The 20,318-nt window shown below is 48.8% G+C and overlaps 1 protein-coding gene across 7 annotated transcripts in view; it reads left to right on the top strand.

The window, feature by feature from the left end:
• The window catches only part of ZFAT (zinc finger and AT-hook domain containing), a 282,959-nt gene that overhangs the window by 243,247 nt on the left and 19,394 nt on the right, over positions 1-20,318 (top strand). For 4 of the 7 annotated variants that reach the window (XM_053208115.1, XM_053208113.1, XM_053208114.1 and 1 more), the window contains 3 exons: positions 4,192-4,310; positions 11,480-11,678; positions 14,234-14,364. In XM_053208115.1, the coding sequence (XP_053064090.1) occupies positions 4,192-4,310; positions 11,480-11,678; positions 14,234-14,364 (449 nt within the window). Of the gene's footprint in view, positions 1-4,191; positions 4,311-11,479; positions 11,679-14,233; positions 14,365-20,318 lie in introns of those variants that run through there. The other 3 variants (XM_027063852.2, XM_027063853.2, XR_008292503.1) reach the window with 2 other exon arrangements.

Genomic DNA, 20,318 nt, shown 5'->3' on the forward strand with positions numbered 1-20,318 from the left:
TCACAGTGCCCCTGGGGCCTAATCCAGTTTACAAACAGGTCCCCACTGCTTTTTTTTTTTTTTTCCAGCTTTACTGAGGTATCGTTCACAAAGCTGTAAGATATTTAGGATTCTCATCATCCAGTCGGCTGACACATTCATCACCTCACACACTAATCCTTTGGCTCTTGTTGAGAATGTGTAAGTTCTACTCTCTTAGCAAACTTCAGCTATCGCCTGTGGTTACCGCATTTCACATCAGACCCTCAGACCTTAATCATCTTATCATCTTATAACTGCCAGCGCGCACTCTCTTACCAACCTCTCCCTGTCTCCCGTGGTCCCCCGCTCCCGGCAACCACTTTTCTAGTGTGTTTCTATGAGTCTGACTTTTTTGGTTTTTGTTTTTGATTCCCCCTATAAGTGAAATCATACAGTATTTATCTTTCTCTGTCTGACTCATTTCACTTAGCGTAATGCCCTCAGGGTCCATCCATGTTGTCAAAACTGGCAGGGTTTCCTTCCTTCTCATGGCTTACTAATATTCCATTCTGTGTGTGTGTGTGTGTGTGTGTGTGTGTATACACTACATCTTCTTTACCCACGTGTCTACTGATGGGCACAGGTTGTGGTCATATCTTGGCTATTGTAAATAATGCTGCAGTGAACATGAGACTGCAGATACTGCTTTGATACTCTGTTTTCATTACCTTTCCATACAAACCCAGCAGCGGGATGGCTGTATCATAGGGTGGTTGTATTTTTAACTTTTTGAGGAACCTCCATACTGCTTTCCAGCGTGGCGGAGTTTACATTCCCACCAGTAGTGCACAAGGATCCCCTTCCCTCCAGGATGTGAATATCTCTGGGCGTCCGTTATTCTGTCTACCGGAGTGCCTTTGTTAAAGTTCCGAGCTTTAGCATTTCATCTTAGAGAAAACAAAGGCCCGGGAGTTTCAGGAAGTGGCTCCTGGGTCATGTCAGTGCCAGCTCCAGGTACCTGACTGCCCAGCCTCACATTCCGCACCACCCTGGGAGTAATGTTATTGGAGATGAAATTGAATTTTCAATAAGGTCACCCACCACAAAGGAGCGCAGATATTTTAATGCCTAAGACTCTTCCAGAATACATTGCATTCCAAAAAGAGCAAAGGTGCCATGATCGATTTTTAAAATTGTTCCTGACGTCCTGTGCTCTTGCCTGGTTCATCACGCCTTCTGAGGAAACTGCAATTTTGGGGTTGGCCGTTCTTATGGTGTGCATTTTATATACCAGGGCCACAAGTAAATTCGCCACATCTCCCATGACCTTTATTGTGCATTGCCTAAGAATGCAATGAATTGAACTGGAAATTAATTTCTCTCGGCTTTGATGCCAATTAAGTGGTCGCATTCTGCATTTAGTCTGGGTCACATGCTCCCAATGTATTGTTCTTTAATTAAGGGCAATGTGGCAAAGGTTGAGGTTTTAATTAATGTGGGGCATTAGCATATTAATTTTAATTTAAACATAATATAAGGATGTTTTTTCTCCTTAAATTAGTTTCCATTTACGAGCACCCCGGAAGGAGTCTTTAATTCCGTTTAGGTCGCTTTTGTTCGCTGCCTCTTGCTAAGTCTCTATAGGAGGACCTATCTCGCTTGAACCAACTGAAAAAAGGCAGAGGTTCTCACATCTTGGAGAGCTTTAAAAAAGGTGATCCTAGGAAAATACATCATTTTAGATGATTAGTAAGTGATAACAAAGGAAGCTAAAATCTAAGTTAATTATCAGCTAGGTAGGAAAGAATAAGCCCATTTCGTTTGGCCTAAAAAAAGAGTGCACAACGTGTAAGTTTTGGAAAATATAAGCCCCTGTTTGAGCTGCCTCCTCTGTAGAATGTTCTGGAAGTTTATAATTTGGTGTTGCCAGTCTTTCTGCTGATTCTGTCCTGTCTCTGTTGGGCCTGCTGTGCTCTCCTGCGCCCTCCCAGCGTGGCGAGGCTGTAAAGCAGTGAGTTGAAGGCGCGAGGGGACGCGCTGTTGGCCATCTGGGTTGGCTTCCTTTTCTGCTCATGACTGTGTGGGGAATCACGCACCACCTCAGGTTGTATACAGGAAGCCCCAGTTACAGAAGAGTACACTGTCAGATTCCACTGACGTGGGATTGATTGTGAAAATCAAGCACATCATACTTGCATCTGGGAGATGCTTAAATTACGTTCCGCGCCTTCATGAGATTTGCCTGTTATTATGCAATTTGTCAAGACAGCCTCGTCATCAGTACAGAATTCCTCTTCTCCCTCCTCAGTACCCCAGTGAGCAAGAAATAAATCTCAGACCCTGGGCGGGGGCAGGAGAACACAGCAAGTCTGATGGAGACAGGGACAGAGGCAGCAGAAGGACTGGCCGTAGACCCCATGACACCAGGTTTGCCAAGAAGGGAATGAGCTTGGTCAATGCCAGAGACAGAGAAAGGAGAGACTGCGGGAAGGGTGGGGAGGAGACAAAGCCAGAGAGAAGGCAGGAATAAGATCACACAGGGGTGACAGTAAAGTCAGTCGTGCAGGCTACCTCTTGGAGCTGGGATTTTATTCTGGGTCTGATGGAAGGTTCTATACCTATGAGGGATGTGATTTAGTTTATTTTTAAAAGCCCATTCTGGGGGCGCCTGGGTGGCTCAGTTGGTTAAGCAGCCGACTTCGGCTCAGGTCATGATCTCGCGGTCCGTGAGTTCGAGCCCCGCGTCGGGCTCTGTGCTGACAGCTGAGAGCCTGGAATCTGTTTCAGATTCTGTGTCTCCCTCTCTCTGACCCTCCCCTGTTCATGCTCTCTCTCTGTCTCAAAAATAAATAAACGTTGAAAAAAAAAATAAAAAAAAAGCCCATTCTGTGGGCGCCTGGATGGCTCAGTCAGTTAAGCGTCCCAGCTTCGGCTCAGATCATGATCTCACGGTTTGTGGGTTCGAGCCCCACATCAGGCTCTCTGCTGTCAGCACAGGGCCTGCTTGGGATTCTCTGTCTCCCTCTCTCTCTGCCCCTCCCCCGCACTCTCTCACTTTCTCTCTCTCAAAAATAAACCTTAAAAAAATTCAAAAGCCCGTTCTGTGTGCGGGGTGGAGACTAGACCGACGGTGGCTGCAGGAAGACCAGCTGTGCCCACGACGCCACCCCGGCTCGGCTCGGGGTGCTGGCCTGATGGTGCCAGTGGGTAGCCTGACTCTGGCCTGCTAATCCTGCTAATCGTTTGTGTGGATTTGGAGACCTGGTGCTGGGACAACTCCCTCTGAGGCTAGAGTTTGCTTCTTTTTTCTTTTTTTTAAAACTTTTAAAAAATGTTTATTTTGGGGAGAGACAGAGAGACAGAGCGTGAGCAGGAGAGGGGGAGAGAGAGAGGGAGACACAGAATCCGAAGCAGGCTCCGGGCTCCGAGCTGTCAGCGCAGAGCCCGGCGCGGGGCTTAGACTCACGAACTGTGTGATCATGAGCTGAGCCGAAGTCGGGCGCTTACGTGACTGAACCACCCAGGCGACCCTGGAGTTTGCTTCTGAATTCACAGCCTGTGAAAACTGATTTTTGTCCAGTCACTAATTTAGTTGCTGCTCTTGATAGAATTTTAGAAAGATAGTCTTTTGTGTCACTCTGAGGGTTTTTTTCTGTTGTTTGTCTTTTTACCTAGAGCTGTACATGCTCTTAAAGCATCCACGCCTCCCACAACACGTGTAAGATTTTATAGCGGCGTTTCACTTGGTCCTTACTGGGAAATCCAAATGGGGATTTATACAAATGGCTCAGCTTTTGGTGTGAAGGAGCCTGGCTCTTGGTTCATGTTTTGGGGCAAAGGCAGTTGAGGAAAGCAGCCTTGTCCTTCAGTTCTTTTTGTTTTCTAACTTACTTGTTATTTTCAAATGAAAACAAAAATGAAAGAATGGTTGAGGCCACCTACTCACTTGGCCACAGGAATTCTGTTACTCCGGCACCGAAAATATGACGTGTATATTAGACTTTCTGCAAATGCTCATTGGAAAATGAAAAGAAGTACCTTAAGCTTTAGAAATGTCTGCCCTGAAAAACATCTGTGCTGTCGCTGTTCTGTTCTAGTACGGAGGGGAGCTGGGACTGGATGTAAGTACTGGAGACAAACAGCGTGTTCCCTGGAGTTGAGGGGCGGGAGGGAGGTGCACTGGGGCCCTTTTATGTGCTGCGAACGCTCCTTTTTCCTCTGTGCCTTCAGGTGGTTTGAAGTGCCCTGTGTGCAGCTTTGTGTATGGCACCAAGTGGGAGTTCAACAGACACTTGAAGAACAAGCATGGCCTGAAGTTGGTGGAAAACGAAGGAGATCCCAAGTGGGAGGTAACTTTTTAAAGTACGGTATTGATCTTGACATTTCCAGATGCACATGACAGATGGAGCAGGCGTGGGTCCTTCTCAGAGGATGGGGTTTTCTGGTCGGGAAGCTAGGAAGTCTTTTCAAATCCCGTCTCCTGCCTGAGGGGTGAGACCTGGGCTGTGCATGTAAATTTGTGCCCGCAGTTGAGTTTAGACCATTTTGTGAATGTCTGTGTTGGTGTCATTGGCACTTTCACTTCTGTGACTCACCAATCCAGAGTTTCAACTTTTGCATCTGAAAAAAGAGCGCAAGGCAAGGAGTATGTTGTGAGTCCTCACCAGGAGAACCAGGAAGGTCTCCATCTTCTGAATCTAGGCCCTACTGTCCTGTTCCTGAAGGCCTGTGCTCCCTCCTGCCATCTTTGTTTTACCCTCGGTGTTAGAACCAGTCACTGGCTGGAAACACATCTGTGTTCTCAAAGCCAGTAGCTCTCTTTTCAAGTACCAAGTGTCACGACCACGGACTTATTGCAGTCTCTCCCTAAGGCGGGGTTTCCTGATCTCGGCACTGCTGACATTATGATCTTCCACAGTATCATCATTTGTATATAGAGACTGTTCTGTGCATGTCAGGATGTTTGGTGGCATCATGGACCTCCACACACCAGATGTCAGTGGCATCCCCCGTTTTGACAACCAAAAACGTCACGGACATTGTCAATGTCCCCGGAAGTCAAAGTCACCCCCACATGAGAACCACTTATCAAAGGACTTTTTGGAGGAGCATCAGCGTATCCAGGGGTTAAGAGTAAGGGCGTTGAAAAAAAATCATATGTCATGACAATGTGTGAAACATTCCAGAATGCAAGGGAAGGATAGCTCGATAGGAGGGAATCTTTTAATATAATCCATCATAAAATAAAACTAGGGAGAAAAATGAAATGATTATCTTCACATATTCAGAAAAGGCACTTGACAAAATCAAGCCTCTGCTGATTAAAAATAGTCAATAAAGTACAATTGGATGGGTACATCCTTAAGACAAAAACAGTCTATACATGCATCTCAGTCCCAAAGCCGGTGTCTTCTTACTTGGTGAGGAAACACTGGAGGGTTTCTTGGTTGAATCAGGAAGAAGACAAGGATGTCCCAGAAGCTCTGGGACTTAGGTCACCAAGTCTTTAACGTCAGTTGGGATGCATCAGCCACTGTGTTGGGCAAGACAAAGTAAATGGTGACATTAAGAATTGGAAGAGAAGAAATCAAGTTATCTGTATCTGAAGATGACAGGATTCTGTTTTTGGAAAATCCAAAAGAGTGAATGAAAGACTACTGCGCACAATAAGCATCAGATCGAACCATAAACGTAAAATAATGAATAGCCTGCATGTAGAGAGAGGCAAGAGCAAAAAGATCTGAGATTTAAATGTAAAAACAGTGAGATTTTGGGGCGCCTGCATGGCTCAGTCGTAAGCGTCCGACTTCGGCTCAGGTCATGATCTCACGGTTTGTGAGTTCTAACCCTGCGTGGGGCTCTGTGCTGACAGCTCGGAGCCTGGAGCCTGCTTCCGATTCTGTGTCTCCCTCTCTCTCTGCCCCTCCCCTGCTCATGCTCTGTCTCTGTCTCTCAATAATAAATAAACGGTAAAAAAAAAAAAAATAAAAAGACGGTGATATTTTAGGAATACCAGAAGAAGAACCTGAGTGAATGAATTCATTTGTAAGTTCAGGGTGTGGAGGGCTTTCCTAACTATGCCTCAGAATCCAGATTCACTACAGGGAGAGATTAAGAACAATTGGCCACATGAAAAAATTTTAAAAAGACTTGTGGAAAAGAACTCATGAACAAGGCAAAGAGACCGACAGATAACAACGAAAGAAAATATTTTCAATCATACCGTAGAAAAAGGATGAGTGCTTTTACATTATGAAATCTTTTTAAAAAATAGTGATCAACAACCCAGTAGGAAAATGGGCAAGAGATAAGAAAGGTTCATAGAAAAAGAAATGCAAATGACCTTCAATATCTGAAAATGTGATCAATCTCACACATAAGGCATGTTAATTAAAACTGGAACGGGACGCCTGGGCAGCTCAGTCGGTTAAGCATCTGACTCTTGGTTTCGGCTCAGGTCATGATCTCACAGTTTGTGGGTTTGAGCTCTGTGTTGGGCTCTGTACTGACATCGTGGAACCTGCTTGGGATATTCTCTCTTTCCCTCCCTCTCTGTTCCTCCTGTGCTCGCTCTCTCGCACTCTCTCTCTCAAAATAAATAAATTTTAAAAACTTAAAAAAAAAAAAAAACTGGAGAGAGAATTTCTTACCTATTAGAATCCAGAATTTGACATCCTGTCTGTTGGAGAGGCTGAGGGGAAAATGCACTCTCACGCATTGCTGGTGGGAATGCAAAATATTACTACCTCTACGGAGGGGAAATTAGCAATATCTAGTAAAATCACTTGTGCATTTCTTTATCCATTAACTAAACAATCCCACTGCTAGAAAACTACCCGAAAGTAATACTGACAAAAAAGAGAAAAGGTGTCTGTCTGCACAAGGTTGTTTATTGCAGTCCTGTTATACATCATAGGTCCAGATAAATGAATAGATTGCATGTGTTTGTATACACACCAACAGATAGATTCAGAGCCGATTCCAGACATGTGCCCACACACAGCTAGTTTACATACCTGTGCTCCTTAGAAGCCTTTTGTGCTGAGAGAGCCCAGAAGCAGTGGCACCCCGTGGCCGTGAGCACATGGGGACCTAGATCTTGGTTTCTAATAGGATTCTCCAATAAAAGGAACCAGGGTCCTTTGAAAAGTGGTTGATTCCAGGGCCGAGGCAGAAAATATGTAAGCTGATCCTAGAGTATTTTGTGGTCCTAGAAAGTAGCATCTTGCATCTTTCCCAACCCCCCGGAAAGGTGGAGGCATGTCAAAGGACAAGAGACCACCAATGGCCAGAGTGGGAACAACCTGAATAACAAAGCAAACTGGTAGCGTTGTGCTACAACCCAACAGATAAGATAATATCTGTGAGTCCATACTGATATAAATGGATGGTGGGGAAGGAGCACTTCTTCCACACGGGAGAATTCTGAACAATACATGTAGAAGGAATGAGGGAAGTAGAGTTCCCCTTAGAACACTGCAGTAATCAGTGCTGCAGACAAACCCATCCATGGATGCTACAACTAGTAGACACAATTTAAGGAAAAACACACTATCTACATAGCCTCAGAATCTCTGCCCCCAAGTATTTACCAGATCACAGAGGGAAAAGTAGTGTCTGTACAGTAGAGGCATCTCGCAGACCCGGGGCTAACCATGCACCCGGAAGTTAGCATCCTCAGGAGTCATGGTGACCTCGTGTGCCCCCGGATGTGATGATGAGAAGGACACTCATTCTTCAGAGAAGCCTCCCGGCATTCTTCAGAAAAGCCTCAGCCTCCATCCAATCATGAGTAACTGTCATGTATCCAAATGATGTTGCTGATGTGTATGGTCATACACCTGACCAGTACTCCTCAAAGTATCATGGTCACGAAAGACAAGGGGAGACTGGAGAGCTGTCACCAGTCGGAGGAGACTGTGATCCAGCACTGGGTCCTGGGACAGAACCAGGACACCAAGGAGAAAACTTGTAGAAAAACTGCCTGAAGTCTGCGGTTCATAGTATTTACCATACCAGTGTTACTTGTCGGCTTTGGTAATTGTCCTGTGGTTGTTTCAGATGTTAATGCGAGGGGAGGCTGGGGCAAAGGTGTATGGGAACTCTTCTGGAAGTCAAAAATAATTCAAAATAAAATAGTCAAAACAAAGGGAGGGATTTTTTGTGGAAGGGTAGGGACACACCAAGATGGAGAGGATAAAGAAATCAGCCAGATTCCTCTTAGCACATCCACTTGTGCAGATTTGATTCTGAAACCGTGGATGTATTTTATATAATATTAAAAAAAATAACGTTTAAAAAATGCAGACCTTAAACGTTGAGAGTAAAGGGAAATAAATGCTTCTAACTGTATATGAAAACGATGGCATAGCTACACAGAGGAACTATTCAGCAGTCTTTTAAGGTAGGAGTTCCCTCCTCCCTCATGGGGCATAATCTAAGGCGAAAAGAGCTGCAGAAACACGTACTCTTTTCAATTATTTTGTTGTTGGGGGAGGGTTGATACTGTTACTCTGAGGCTTTTGCTAGTATTTAGTAATTACAGCAAAGCACATCCAGCGTATCTCAGTCCTTGGGTTTATACTGATCCTGGGGCAGACGCTCAGGCACCTTGTAGGATATTAGGGCATCGATTCTGTTTTGGTAAGTAAAGGCCAAGAGTCCAATTATTTTAACCATTTTCTGAACAAACTATACCTCAGCATAACCACACATTTGATGAGGAGAAGCTCCTATTTATAAATTTTCCAGCTAACAAACGAAGATTGACAAGATCACCATTTTGCAATCCTCTCGTGATGTCACGGATTCAGCAAGTGGCCGACCGCTGCCTACTGACATCTCAGAAGCAGTAGAGACACCCAGGCATCACGCGTCTCCTGCGGGAAGCGGACAACACAACCCTCGAAGCGTTCCTGCCCCAAAGGAAACCGGTATCCGATTGAGTTTCCACATCTGCCAACGGGCAGGAGACACGGTGGACAGAAGAGCACATTCAGGGATTCCATGGTGGTGTGGTCAGCGAAGTCCAGACCGTTGGAAAGTCTGGAGACAAATGGCCCGCTTCCCCCAACAGAATTATAAATGGTGGTGGCAGGGGGGGGCGCAGTTGGAACGGAGGGAGAACCTAGAAATTGAAGTCTTAGGAGACGTGTCAGTCAGTTCTAATCCACGGATTCAGTAACTCACATTTGGTTTGAAGAGTAAGTTTTAAGAAATGTGGCGACTAGGGAGGTGAGGACACGGCCTGGATGTGTGGTCATGTTAAGGACTTACCATTGGGTGTTGGAGTGTCCCAGTGGCGTTGTGCTTATGTCTTCAAAGAGTTTCGTGTTCCAGGGATACGTTCTAAAATATTTGTAGATAACATGCTGTGACCCCTGCGTTTGCTTCAAAATAATCCAGTTGAAGAGTATGGAGTGTGTTGGCACGGAGGGGAGATAAGGCCGGTCGTGAATTGATGATCATTCACGTTGGGTGACGTGTGCACGGAAGGCTCATCCCTCTGTTGTTGTGTATGTTTGAAATTTCCTGTGAGAACACGTAGGGTGTGTGTGCACTGCAGTCTGGCAGACTTGATGTTGAACCCTGGTGCCATCCCGTATAAATAAATGGCTGGACCGTGAACCATTATTTACTTGATCTCAGTGGCCTCAGTGCCCTTATCCATGCAGTGAAGCTGGTAATACCCAGCAGGTCAAAAGGATTGAAAGACAAGATATTCGAAACGCTGAGGTCTGTATCTGGTCCCTGGGAGGCCCCCAGGGTTCGGCAGCTACTGTGGTTATTGGTGGGGCTGGTGGCATGTGTGGCCAACCTCACATCCTCATCGAGGGGAGAACGTATAGTCCTCTGGTGTTTCAAGTTCATGCCGCAAGGATTTGCTCTCTGTTCATAGGGATCAGAATGCCATTTCTTGACCTAAAACCCATGTCTCCTGGTCAGTTAGTGCTTCCATAAGTACATGTGGTCATGGCCCTCTGCTCCGAAGGCCGTGCTTCTTGCAGATGCCAACACGTTACGCAGAGCGTCGAATCCGACACAGGTCGTTGGCACAAAGCCACATACTAGACTCCAGAAGCAAGACAGAAGAGCAGCCAAGAAGCCGGTCTCAGGTGCTGAGTTACCTGTGGGGTGACGAGCTGCCTATGCCACTGGTCGGGTCCTCCCCACTTGTGGTTGGGACGCAGAACCCCCCTGCCCCCACGAGAAAGAAGCCATCGTGCGTGGGTCCTGTTTTTCACAGGCTAAGACGTTGCTTGGATCCAGCCATTGTCAGGCAACACGTGGCTTACCGGTAAAGGAAGTAGGCTTTTTTTATTTTGTTCATCTGTGCATTCAACACATATTTATTGGGTGTCTGCTACAGGTCAGGCTGGAAACCCTGACATGAACTTGGCCCCTTGCCTGGAAAGGAATAACCACCTGGCATTCTGAGCTGTATCAGTTACCACGAAGCGCTCACGGAGCATGGGAACTTCAGCTCCTATAAATTTTGTGCAAGGTCCTCCCTTTTGTTCTTCTTTTTTGGTGCCGTTCGTGTTTCCTGCCTTCTAGCTCACCCACACTCCCCACCTCTTCCAGAAAGAGAGCATTATTGATGCAGATTTCTTGTGGAAATTCTGTTCCTCCTCTTCTCTCCTTGGGGCACAAGGTACCTGTGAATGTCACTCCAGCCCCTCCCACCCTCGCGACTCCTGATTTTGCAGATACATTTCCCGTGGTCTGTTGTTTATCGTATCCTTCATATGAAAATGAGAGTGGCCTGAATAGCCGAGGCTCCCTGAGCGCTGGGTGCCAGCACGTGTTACGGTGTTTCCCGCCCCCTTCCTTCCACCCGCAGCTCTGCTGTGCCCTCCTTCCGTCAGCCTGATGGCTCAAGGCCCCGGGCCCAGGCAGGTTCCGGCAGCACTGACAGCAGTGGGAGGAGACAACAGCACGTACGAGACTCTCCGCGCATGTCTCATCTCTAAATACGAACAGCACACTCCGTTCCCTAAGGCAAGAGTGTGTACCAGGAAGCTTTCCACCAAAGCTGGTTTCACAGCGTCTTGGTGGGTCACCTGGGTGGCTCAGTCGGTTTAGCGTCTGACTTCTGTTCAGGTGGTGAGCTCACGGTTCATGATTTCGAGCCCTGCGTTGGACGCTGTGCTGACAGCTCAGAGCCTGGAGCCTGCTTCGGATTCTGTGGTTCTCTCTTCCCTGTTCCTCCGCTGCTTGCTCATTCTCTCTCTCTCTCTCTCTCTCTCTCTCTCTCTCTCTCTCTCAAGAATAAATGTTAAATAAAACAAAATAAATAAAATGAAATAATAAAATCGTCTTGGTATTTGCAAGGAGACGTTTCCTTTTTGGGAAGTGTGTTTTTATTGGAACAGCGGATTTCTCAGGGACGCCAGGTGCGTGAGGTGCCACAGGGGCTCCTCGTGCGTATTGATTTGGTGTCAGTACGTTACCCTGGGGCTTGTGGGTAAGTAACAGGTGGCCTTCTGGATCACTCAGATGATCTGTTTTCGTTTAGCCAGCAACAGAAGCCCCCGAGGAGCCCTCCACCCAGTACGTGCACATCACAGAAGCCGAAGAGGACGTTCAGGGCACGCAGGCAGCCGTGGCGGCGCTCCAGGATCTGAGATACACTTCCGAGAGCGGTGAGAGCGCGCGCTCGGTCCCCTTGCGCACCCTCGAGCTGCCTTCCAGCTGGTCTGGCGCAGGCAGGCGGAGTGAGTGAATCTGTGAGGGAGCGGTGTCCGTGAATCGGTCCCCTTCAGCATCCTTGGCCCACCATTCGGACCGTAGGGGGCCCCGCCGTCAGACCCGGAGGCCTCCGCCCCCTGATAGGAGCCCAGGAAGCTCAGCAGAGGCAGAACTTGACGGCCGTGCGGCCAGGCCTCCGCACGTACCGCGAGAAGAGGGCTTTGCAGTAAATGGCCGGCTGAGCCCCGGAGCTGGGCCTGCCGTCTGGGTTTCTGTCCCATCCCTGGCTGCCTCGTGGGCCTGTCTCCCAGGGGGCTGGTTCCAGCTCCAGGGGCAGCGGCGGCCTCGCCAGGGCCGCCCTGCGGAGCTCCGAGCCCAGCACTGCCTGCTTCCCAGCCACCTGAAAAGCCCCGAAGCAGGATTTCTGTGTCAACAGTCATCACTCTGAAATGCCAGATCCGTTTTAAGTTCAAACCACTCTGCCAGCCTGGTGGTGATTGGGGCGTGAAGCTTAGAGATGTTTTCCTAGCGCCCTGTCTAGCACACGAACCCCAGTTAATGTGTGACCATAGCCCGATTTGCATTCGGAGGAAGGCATTAAGTAGAGGCAGGATGGGAAATTGCCATTTTTTCCCAGTTCTTAAAGCCCTGAAGAGCAGGTTGTAGAAGCCTGTGCGGAACACTCCGTGGGGCTGTTGCTTCGGGGCTGTGCTCACTGGGCCGCCGAGCTCGCGGGGACTCAGGAGACAGCGGACAGGGTGGCCCGGCCCTGGCTGATAAATGGGGCATCCAGAGTGGAGGCCCGGCCTGAACGTGTGCTTCCTTCCTTCGTGTTCGGTGACTTCAGCAGTTCTTCAAGCTCTGGCCTTGGCCTGTCTGTCGTCATCCCTGACGCATGCATGCACACACACACACGCACGCACACACACACACACACCCCTTCTAAAGCCTCTCTGGGGTTTCTTCCTGGCACTTGGACTAAAGCTCAGACTTTGCACCCATGCAGCCAGGCTGGGCCGCTCTGGGTCCTGGCGCCCTGCCCTGTGTCGCCTGCCTCCTGTCTCTGTGCCTGCTGTCCTGCATGGGCTGTGCAGGCACGGCCTTCCTCTGTGCACCGCCCTGTGTGAACTCTGTTCCCTGCATGGTTTTTCTGGCCACCTGCCTGCACCTTCAGTGTTCAGATCATATGTCGCCTGCTTGGGACCCATGCGACGTTTCTGCTGTGTTCCCTGATTGCCTCCCAATACGGGACCAACCTGGTGTGGTGTTAATTTGCTTACAAATCTGTCTCAGGAGCCCGTGAGTCCCGGGAGGAGGGGAGAGAGTGTTAGATGGAGGCCGATTCCCTGCTGGGAGCCACGCTCCTGGTGACAGGCTTGATAAATGGTCACTGAGGGAGCAAGCGCATGAGGAATTAAACCTTACTCTAGCTCAGTAAAGTTTTCGGGTAAATGTTTTGTTTAGTCTTTGGATGTTCAGACTGGCTGGCTGCAAGGCACAGTTGACACATTTCCCTTAAGCAGAGAGTGTGTGTGCACGTGTATCTGTGTGTGTCTGTGCTGGTGTCTTTGCATGCACACGTGTGTGTGTGTGTGTGTGTGTGTGTGTGTGTGTGTGTGTGTGTGTGTAGGGGAACGCCAGGGTGGTGCAGTGTGAATACATATAAGCCGCTAACGCTGTCATCGTCCCAGTCCCATGCCAGCGCCTGCCCTCCACATCGCACACATCATGTTCCCCTCCTCCGTCTCTTACTGACGGACTCACATTGGGCCGTGGCCCAAGGAAAACGGGTCCACGGGGATGCAGACGCGCGCGGAGACTTGGTAACATGATGCTAACACAGAGATCATGCGGTAATTTCCCTTTTAGTGAGTTAGCAATCAGGGTCAGAGTGCCGTGTTCAGAAGAGTCGCAGATGGCCAAGCAGATGGTGAGAGCAGGCCGGGTCTATACTCCGTAGCTGTCCTGATGATACGGATTCCAATCTTCTGAGATGATTAAAATAGAACCCCAAGCTTAAACTGGTTTGGCATTCTGAAGCCCACCGATTTCAATAATTGAGACATCCTTGGATGTTCTGTCCTAGCGTGTGTGATTTATTTGGCACGTTCTCTTGGCCACCTGCTGTGCGTGTGCTCACAGGACCCTGTTTGCGGTTTGCTGTGCGGGCTGGGACTTCTCAGGGGTCTGTTTGGAGAAGCAGGCTTGTGTCACCAAGTGTGGATTCAGAGCATCTGGGCTTCAGCTCTGGCTTTGGGCTGTGACTGACCCAGTGACCCCAGGCAAGTCTCCTGTCTTTCTTGTGCAGAGGTAACCAATCCACGAAATGTGGGTGTCTCATCACAATGTCATCTCCCCACAGGATCGTTTGGGGTTTTGAGATGTTCTTATAGAAAGTGCTTTAAAGCTATCAAGTACCACACGGATTATTCTGTTGTTAGAGCGAGCGATTGCTGAGAACCCATGCCTCCCCCGAAGAAGACACCACCCAAGAATGGCCTCTGTTAAGGTCTGGTTTTGCACTCAGTGCCCTCCAGTGCCACTGGGCTTAATGGTGTCCTGTTTGTTTCTTCCTTGTAAGGGGACCGACTTGACCCCACGGCTGTGAACATCCTCCAGCAGATCATCGAGCTGGGCACCGAGGCCCATGATGCCACCGCTGTGGCCTCAGTGGTTGCCATGGCTCCAGGGACAGTGACTGTCGTGAAACAGGTAAGGACCCTCCCCTGCCTCTTAAGTGTCATCCCCTCACACCGCCACATGCCCTCTCTCTCTCCTTCCCCGTGGGTTTTCAAGGCCTAATTTACCTACAGTGGGGTTTGGAAAAAGAGAGCTCAGTCTCACGCATTTCTTACTCTGCCTCCGATTATTATGGGCTCGTGTCTTCAGGAGCTCCGTGTGTGGAGGTATGTTTTAGGGGAGAGGAATAATACCGTTTTTAAAATTATTGAAACTTCATTTATTTCTCTTCAGAGAATCCCAGAGTGAAAATGAGCAGATGTGGACACACTTGGACACATCTGTCACGAAAAGCAGCCCTCGGTGCCAAAGGCACCCGCGAGCAGAATGAGTGGGGACCGTGGGGACCGTGGGGACAGGCAGAGAAGCCAGGAGGGCTTCCCCGTGGACCCCACGGACCACGGGCTGGCCGTATTAGATATGCAGCGTCACCTGGCCGATGGCTGAGCCAATGGGAAGGAAATCATCCGGTTTTGAATCACGGTGACTCTCCTTAATTGACAGTTAAACAGTTTGGCTCATTTCCACCCCCAGAGACCTTACCAGCTGTTAAAATGCAGTGTGTTTGGGAATTAGATCATCCTTTTGTTCTGTCTGTACCTATCTCTCTACTGCCTCTTGCTTTGTTTTACAGAAGATTTAGTCCAGCTTACCCAAGCACTTAAAAAAAGCAAAACAACAGTAAACACATCAGACTCGGGCAAAGTTCAAGTTCACGGAGTAAGGTGAAATGCACACTGTAGAGTTTTATGCAGTTAACCGTTCCTGTAGCCGTTCGTTCAGGAGGTACTTCGTAAACACCCCCTCTCACTGGGCAGCATGCCTGGGGTTCCAGGAGAGAACCAGTGCCTGCCATCAACATGGTTACTCTCTCGTGGGAAAAAAGTAAGACACACATGAACGAGTGAGACACAAAGGGTGTCAGATGGCGAATAAGTGCGGAGGAGGAAAGTAAAAGGAGGAGGAGGCCTGTGGGCCCAGGAGTGTGCTTGGGGGCTATTTAGAAAGGACTGTCGGGTAGATTGCTGATGTTTGAGCAGAGCCCTGGGAGAGGCGTGTGTTATGGGAGGTATGCATGTTAGACTGTGAATTTGGTACTGAATCGTAGAAGGGTAAAGCAGGAAACAGGCAACACGAACTTCGTAGAAGGAGTGGGTTTTCTTGGCACAAGTAAAGATGTTTCTTAGTGCGGCTCTGACATGAGGACCCGTGGGTGCCGTGCCCCCAGCAACCTCCCTTTGATACATGGGAAGTACACTTCCCGAGCTGTCTCCACACCGGTGCCCCCAAGTGTGCCCAGGCCACAATGCAAAGCATGAAACCCAGGTGACAGAATTCTCTGTGGAGTTAGTACAGTCTGGTTCGACTCCGGCTTTCCCGATCTGCAGACAAAACCCAGCATGTCTAGGTGAACATGTGGACCGCGTATCCCAGAAACGCTCCTCGGTTGGTGTGGTTTCTCTCAACAAGATCCTGCACAGAAGTCGCGCAGTGGGATGTGGCATTTCGGTCTGCAGGGCCCTGGCGCCGGTGGGTTGGGAACAGACCCGCACGCCTTGTTGCTAACCACTCTGTTAGCTTCCTTTTGTATTTACTAGGTCGCTGTCTTCTGACTGTCTTACTGTAGCTTTTCTGAAACTGGTTTTCCGCACCGTGACCTGTGGAGTCCTCAGCTGGGCCTGGCGCTTCAGGAAGGGTCTTGCCGGTTTCCCTGCCAAATTCTTTTGAGGATTATAGGAAGGTGCTCCCGACGGTGATTTGCCACTGCTCCGGGACGTGATGTATTGAGCGTCGCAGGCAGTGCAGGATACAGCTTAGATGTGCTTCGAGGCGTCAGGCTGCCAGCACCACATGGGATGAGGCAGATAAGCCTCCAGTCCGACCAGTGTAAACAGGTACAGTGTGTTTTGGTGGCAGAAAACAGTGGCATCCTTTAGAGAATCTTGTGGTTTTTTGGAAACTCAGGGCGAGGAGGAGCATCCGTGTCCTGCACGGTCTGGAGCAGCTGCGTTTGGAAATGTTCCCCAAGAGTGTGTGTCCTCGTCACCATCCTGCCTGTCTGGCCTGGGACCTCGCTGGCTGGGGCTGTTGCTACTTAATGGGTGAAGGATGGACGGATGGACCGGTGAGCGGACAGCAAACACCCCCTCCTTTGGCAAAGGGGTTGCAGTGTGTTAAAGAATGCCCTCTGAACTCAGTTATCCTATCATTGAAATGTCGAGATGGCTGTTTTTATTAGAGAAATTGGTGTGATATTTTTCTTCTTTTCTGAAACTCTGGTCTAGGATTTTTCAGCAGAGGAATTACCTCTGCATGACGAGTATGCTTGCACCACTGCGGTGTGGACTCTAGCGTACCTGTTGACGTAAAATATTGCCCTTCCTTCCCCGTGCAGGGGACCTCGGTGCTGGGGATTTCGTCCTGCTGCAGCCCAAAATAATAACACACATAGTAGTTGCTCAGTAAATGTTTATTAAGTGGGATGGAGGGAGCTCTGGTTTTCACCTTTTGAATTATATCCCATAGAACAGTACTGGGAAGGAAAAAGCAAGATCACCTTGTCAGTAAAGTGCATGGCATGTGTTGCAGAAAAAAAGGTTTTCAGGTTGCTATTGGATAGCTTATTTTGAGATCTTTTTCAGCTTTCCAGTTTTATGCATATCTTCCACAGGGCCAAAAACATTCCAGGTTGTGTGTGAATGGATTCTGGAGGTTTAAAAATCTCAAGATTTCTTTCCCACGTGAAAAAATAGTTATATGCTCTGTTCCTAATTTTATTTTTTCCCAGTTTATTAATGTTGATTGAAACGATCTTTTCTTTACAATTTTTTTTTTAACATTTATTTATTTTTGAGAGAGAGAGAGAGAGAGAGAGAGGCTGAAAGAGAGGGAGACACAGAATCTGAAGCAGGCTCCAGGCTCTGAGCTGTCAGCACAGAGGCCAATGCGGGGCTCAAACCCACGAACTGTGAGATCATGACCTGAGCCAAAGTTGGACACCTAACCGACCTAGCCACCCAGGTGCCCCAGAAAGGATCTTTTCTATATGAAAGTGAATCAGTGATCATTGAAAGTGGTTAATTTCCAGTCTTTTTGGGTTTTCAGTTTCTGGGTTGAAAATACCGGCAGGCTTGGTGGGTAGGCTGGGGGTATTGGAAGCAAAGAGCTAAGAAAAAATGGTTTCTTGGGTTGCTTTCTTCTTGTTCCTAAATGAGACATGGAAAAGACTTCGCCCATAATTCAGACCGTTTAAGTTTTCAGTTGGACACAGAAACATGTCCTCAACGATTTCCTGTCACATCTTTTTTCTCAAGTGTCAGCATTAGAAACAGATTCGCGGGGATCGAGTGTCTCGAAGTGTTCAGGAGGACGAGTCCTTACGCGTACCGCACCAGCCAGGCCCGGGGAGATGCTCGAGAGCTTTTAGTGCAACTAATTGCATTTGTGAAGACCAGACAGCTTTTGATAAATAAATTGGTTTCTCCCCCTCCCCCCCCCCCCCGCCTTTTGTTAAATCTTGATTTAGGGTTTTATGAGGAGGAAATTTATCTTTCATTAATAAAACTGCCTTCAGTAGATGAAGGGTGAGACCTGCCAGCACAGGAAATATTAGCATAAGCATCTCTGAGTCAGTCAGTTACTTAAAGAAAAAACAGATGCACCACCACCACCTCTGTGGCTCATGGCTTAAATGCCCCTTTGCTGTTTTTCTGGATCAAAATGTATGTTCGAGACTGAAAGCTAACATTTTATGTACTGATGTAGAGCATCCGCTTAGCAGACGGCCCATCTGCGGTGCACTCGTCACCGTGTGCGGCATCATGGTTCCCTTGCTCCTCTGGCTGCTGCTGCGACAAATGGCCCCCGAGTGAGTGGCTTCAGACTGCACAAATGTATTACTGAATAATTCTGGAGGTCAGAAGTCTAAAATGGATTTCACTGGGCCAGAATCAAGGCTTCGACAGCTGCGTTCCTCCTGGGAAGGATTCCCTCTCTTGCCTTTTCCAGCATCGAGAGGCCCCGGCATCCCCGACCTGAGGCTCCCTTCCTCCACCTACAGGGCCAGCAAGGGCAGAGCGAGCCTTCTCACACCCATCGCTCTGGCCTCTGCTTTCTCGCCTCGTTGCTTTCGCTTAGTCAGGCCCTCCTGCCTGCGTCTCATAAGGACCCTCGTGATTACATTAGGTCCTCCCAGATAATCCGGGATAATCTCCCTATCTCAAGGCCCTTAACTTAATCACATCTGCAAAGTCCCCTTTGTCCTGCAAGGTAACATTCTTCAATTCTGGGGATTAGGGCATGGACCTCTTTGAGGTGGGGGCGCATTAGTCTGTCTACCATGCTGGGTTCTGTGGTTAAGATAGGTCCTGCTCTCAAGAGGCAGATAAACCTGGCGAAGGAAATGATTCGCTCTTTTACTCAGCAAGCACCCCTGAGCTGCTTCGACCAGCCTGGTGCTGTTCTTGGCTGTTTCACTGAACAGAACAAACGAATGGTACGCTTGAGCTTGCTTTCTTGCTTGCTTTCTTTCTTTTTTTAAAAATTTATTTATTTTGGGTGGTAATGGAAACACAGGCGGGACAGGGGCAGAGAGAGAGAGGAAGAGAGAGAATCCTAGCATGGAGCCCAGCGTGGGGCTTGAACTCCTGAACCGTAAGATCATGACCTGAGCTGAAACCAAGAGTCTGATGCTCAACCGACTGAACCCCGCCCCCCCCCAGGCACCCCGAGGAGCATACCTTCTAATTGAGGGAGATAGCTAATGTGTACATGTACGATAAATAACATGGTATGCTGGAGGTGAAAGGGGAAAATAGAACCAGCAGAATTCAAGAGGTCTGAAAAATGCGGACCTTAAACAGGCAGCTCTACCTGAGAGTGATGAACGCCTTGGGGATGTCAGCCAGTGCCCCAAGGGTGCTGTAGGAGCACCAGGGGGCTGCCTACCTTGAACCTGGGTCTGGGATAGGGGCACGTGTTGGGCAGAAAGGGCTTCATGGACGCCATGATGCCCGAAGGGAGTTCTGGACGGTAGCAGGGAGTTGGGTGGGCACGGGGCTCCAGGCAGAGGAGAGAACAGGAGCTGGTGGTCAGTGCTGGGTGACTAGATGCAGGGGGCGGGGGCAGGCGGGGCCCCACTTCAGTTAAATGATGGGCCCTCTTGCAAACACCAAGTGGTGACAGAGGAGTCACTGCCCAGAAGGACCTCAGCCTGGTCTCTCCCTTCACTGTCCCTTCCCACTGCTCAAAGGCCAGTGAAGAAAGCCTGAGTCCAGACAGCCCACAGCTTCCTGTCACTTCTCGGAGCCAGATGTCCTTTCTCCATGGGCTTCTTGACCTGTGTTACCCCTCTTGAAGGCATGTTGGCATTTTTGACAAATCATAGTTTCCAGGTTTTTCCATTCAGTCACAGAACCCAAGCAGTGAATCTGCTCTGAGCATTCCTGCCATTTGATGATCAGAGGAACCCCTTGTCCTCTCTGATACTGTCACTGACACTGGGCATGGCCTCAGAGCCTGGTCCCCAGGCCAGCACGTGCACCACACCCCTTTCTTCCATGTTTCTGAATAGTAAGGAGACTTTATAATCACTCAGCATTTTCCTTTTAAGAAGGTCAGGATGACTGAACAGGTGGTTTTTATGATATGGGTCTTTTTGAGTTAAAAAAAAAAAAAGCGTGTTGCTTATTACTGTTGAGGGTGACCCCTAGACAGCAGTTGGGGAGGGTGGGTGCATTGCGGGGCATCACCCTCTGGGGCTGTGGGGGTATCTGTCTGGGGAAGGACCTCTGAGCTGCAGGTGGAGTGGATATGTATTATTCATTCATCTGTTTGCTTTTAAAATCCAGTAGCCTTTCAGGGTCCATGTGGTATTTGTGGCCTGTCTGGAGCATTTCCCTGTGCCCAGGGACCGACCTGTCACAGGG

This window comes from Acinonyx jubatus, chromosome F2, assembly GCF_027475565.1.
Source record: "Acinonyx jubatus isolate Ajub_Pintada_27869175 chromosome F2, VMU_Ajub_asm_v1.0, whole genome shotgun sequence".
Taxonomy (NCBI): Eukaryota; Metazoa; Chordata; class Mammalia; order Carnivora; family Felidae; genus Acinonyx; species Acinonyx jubatus.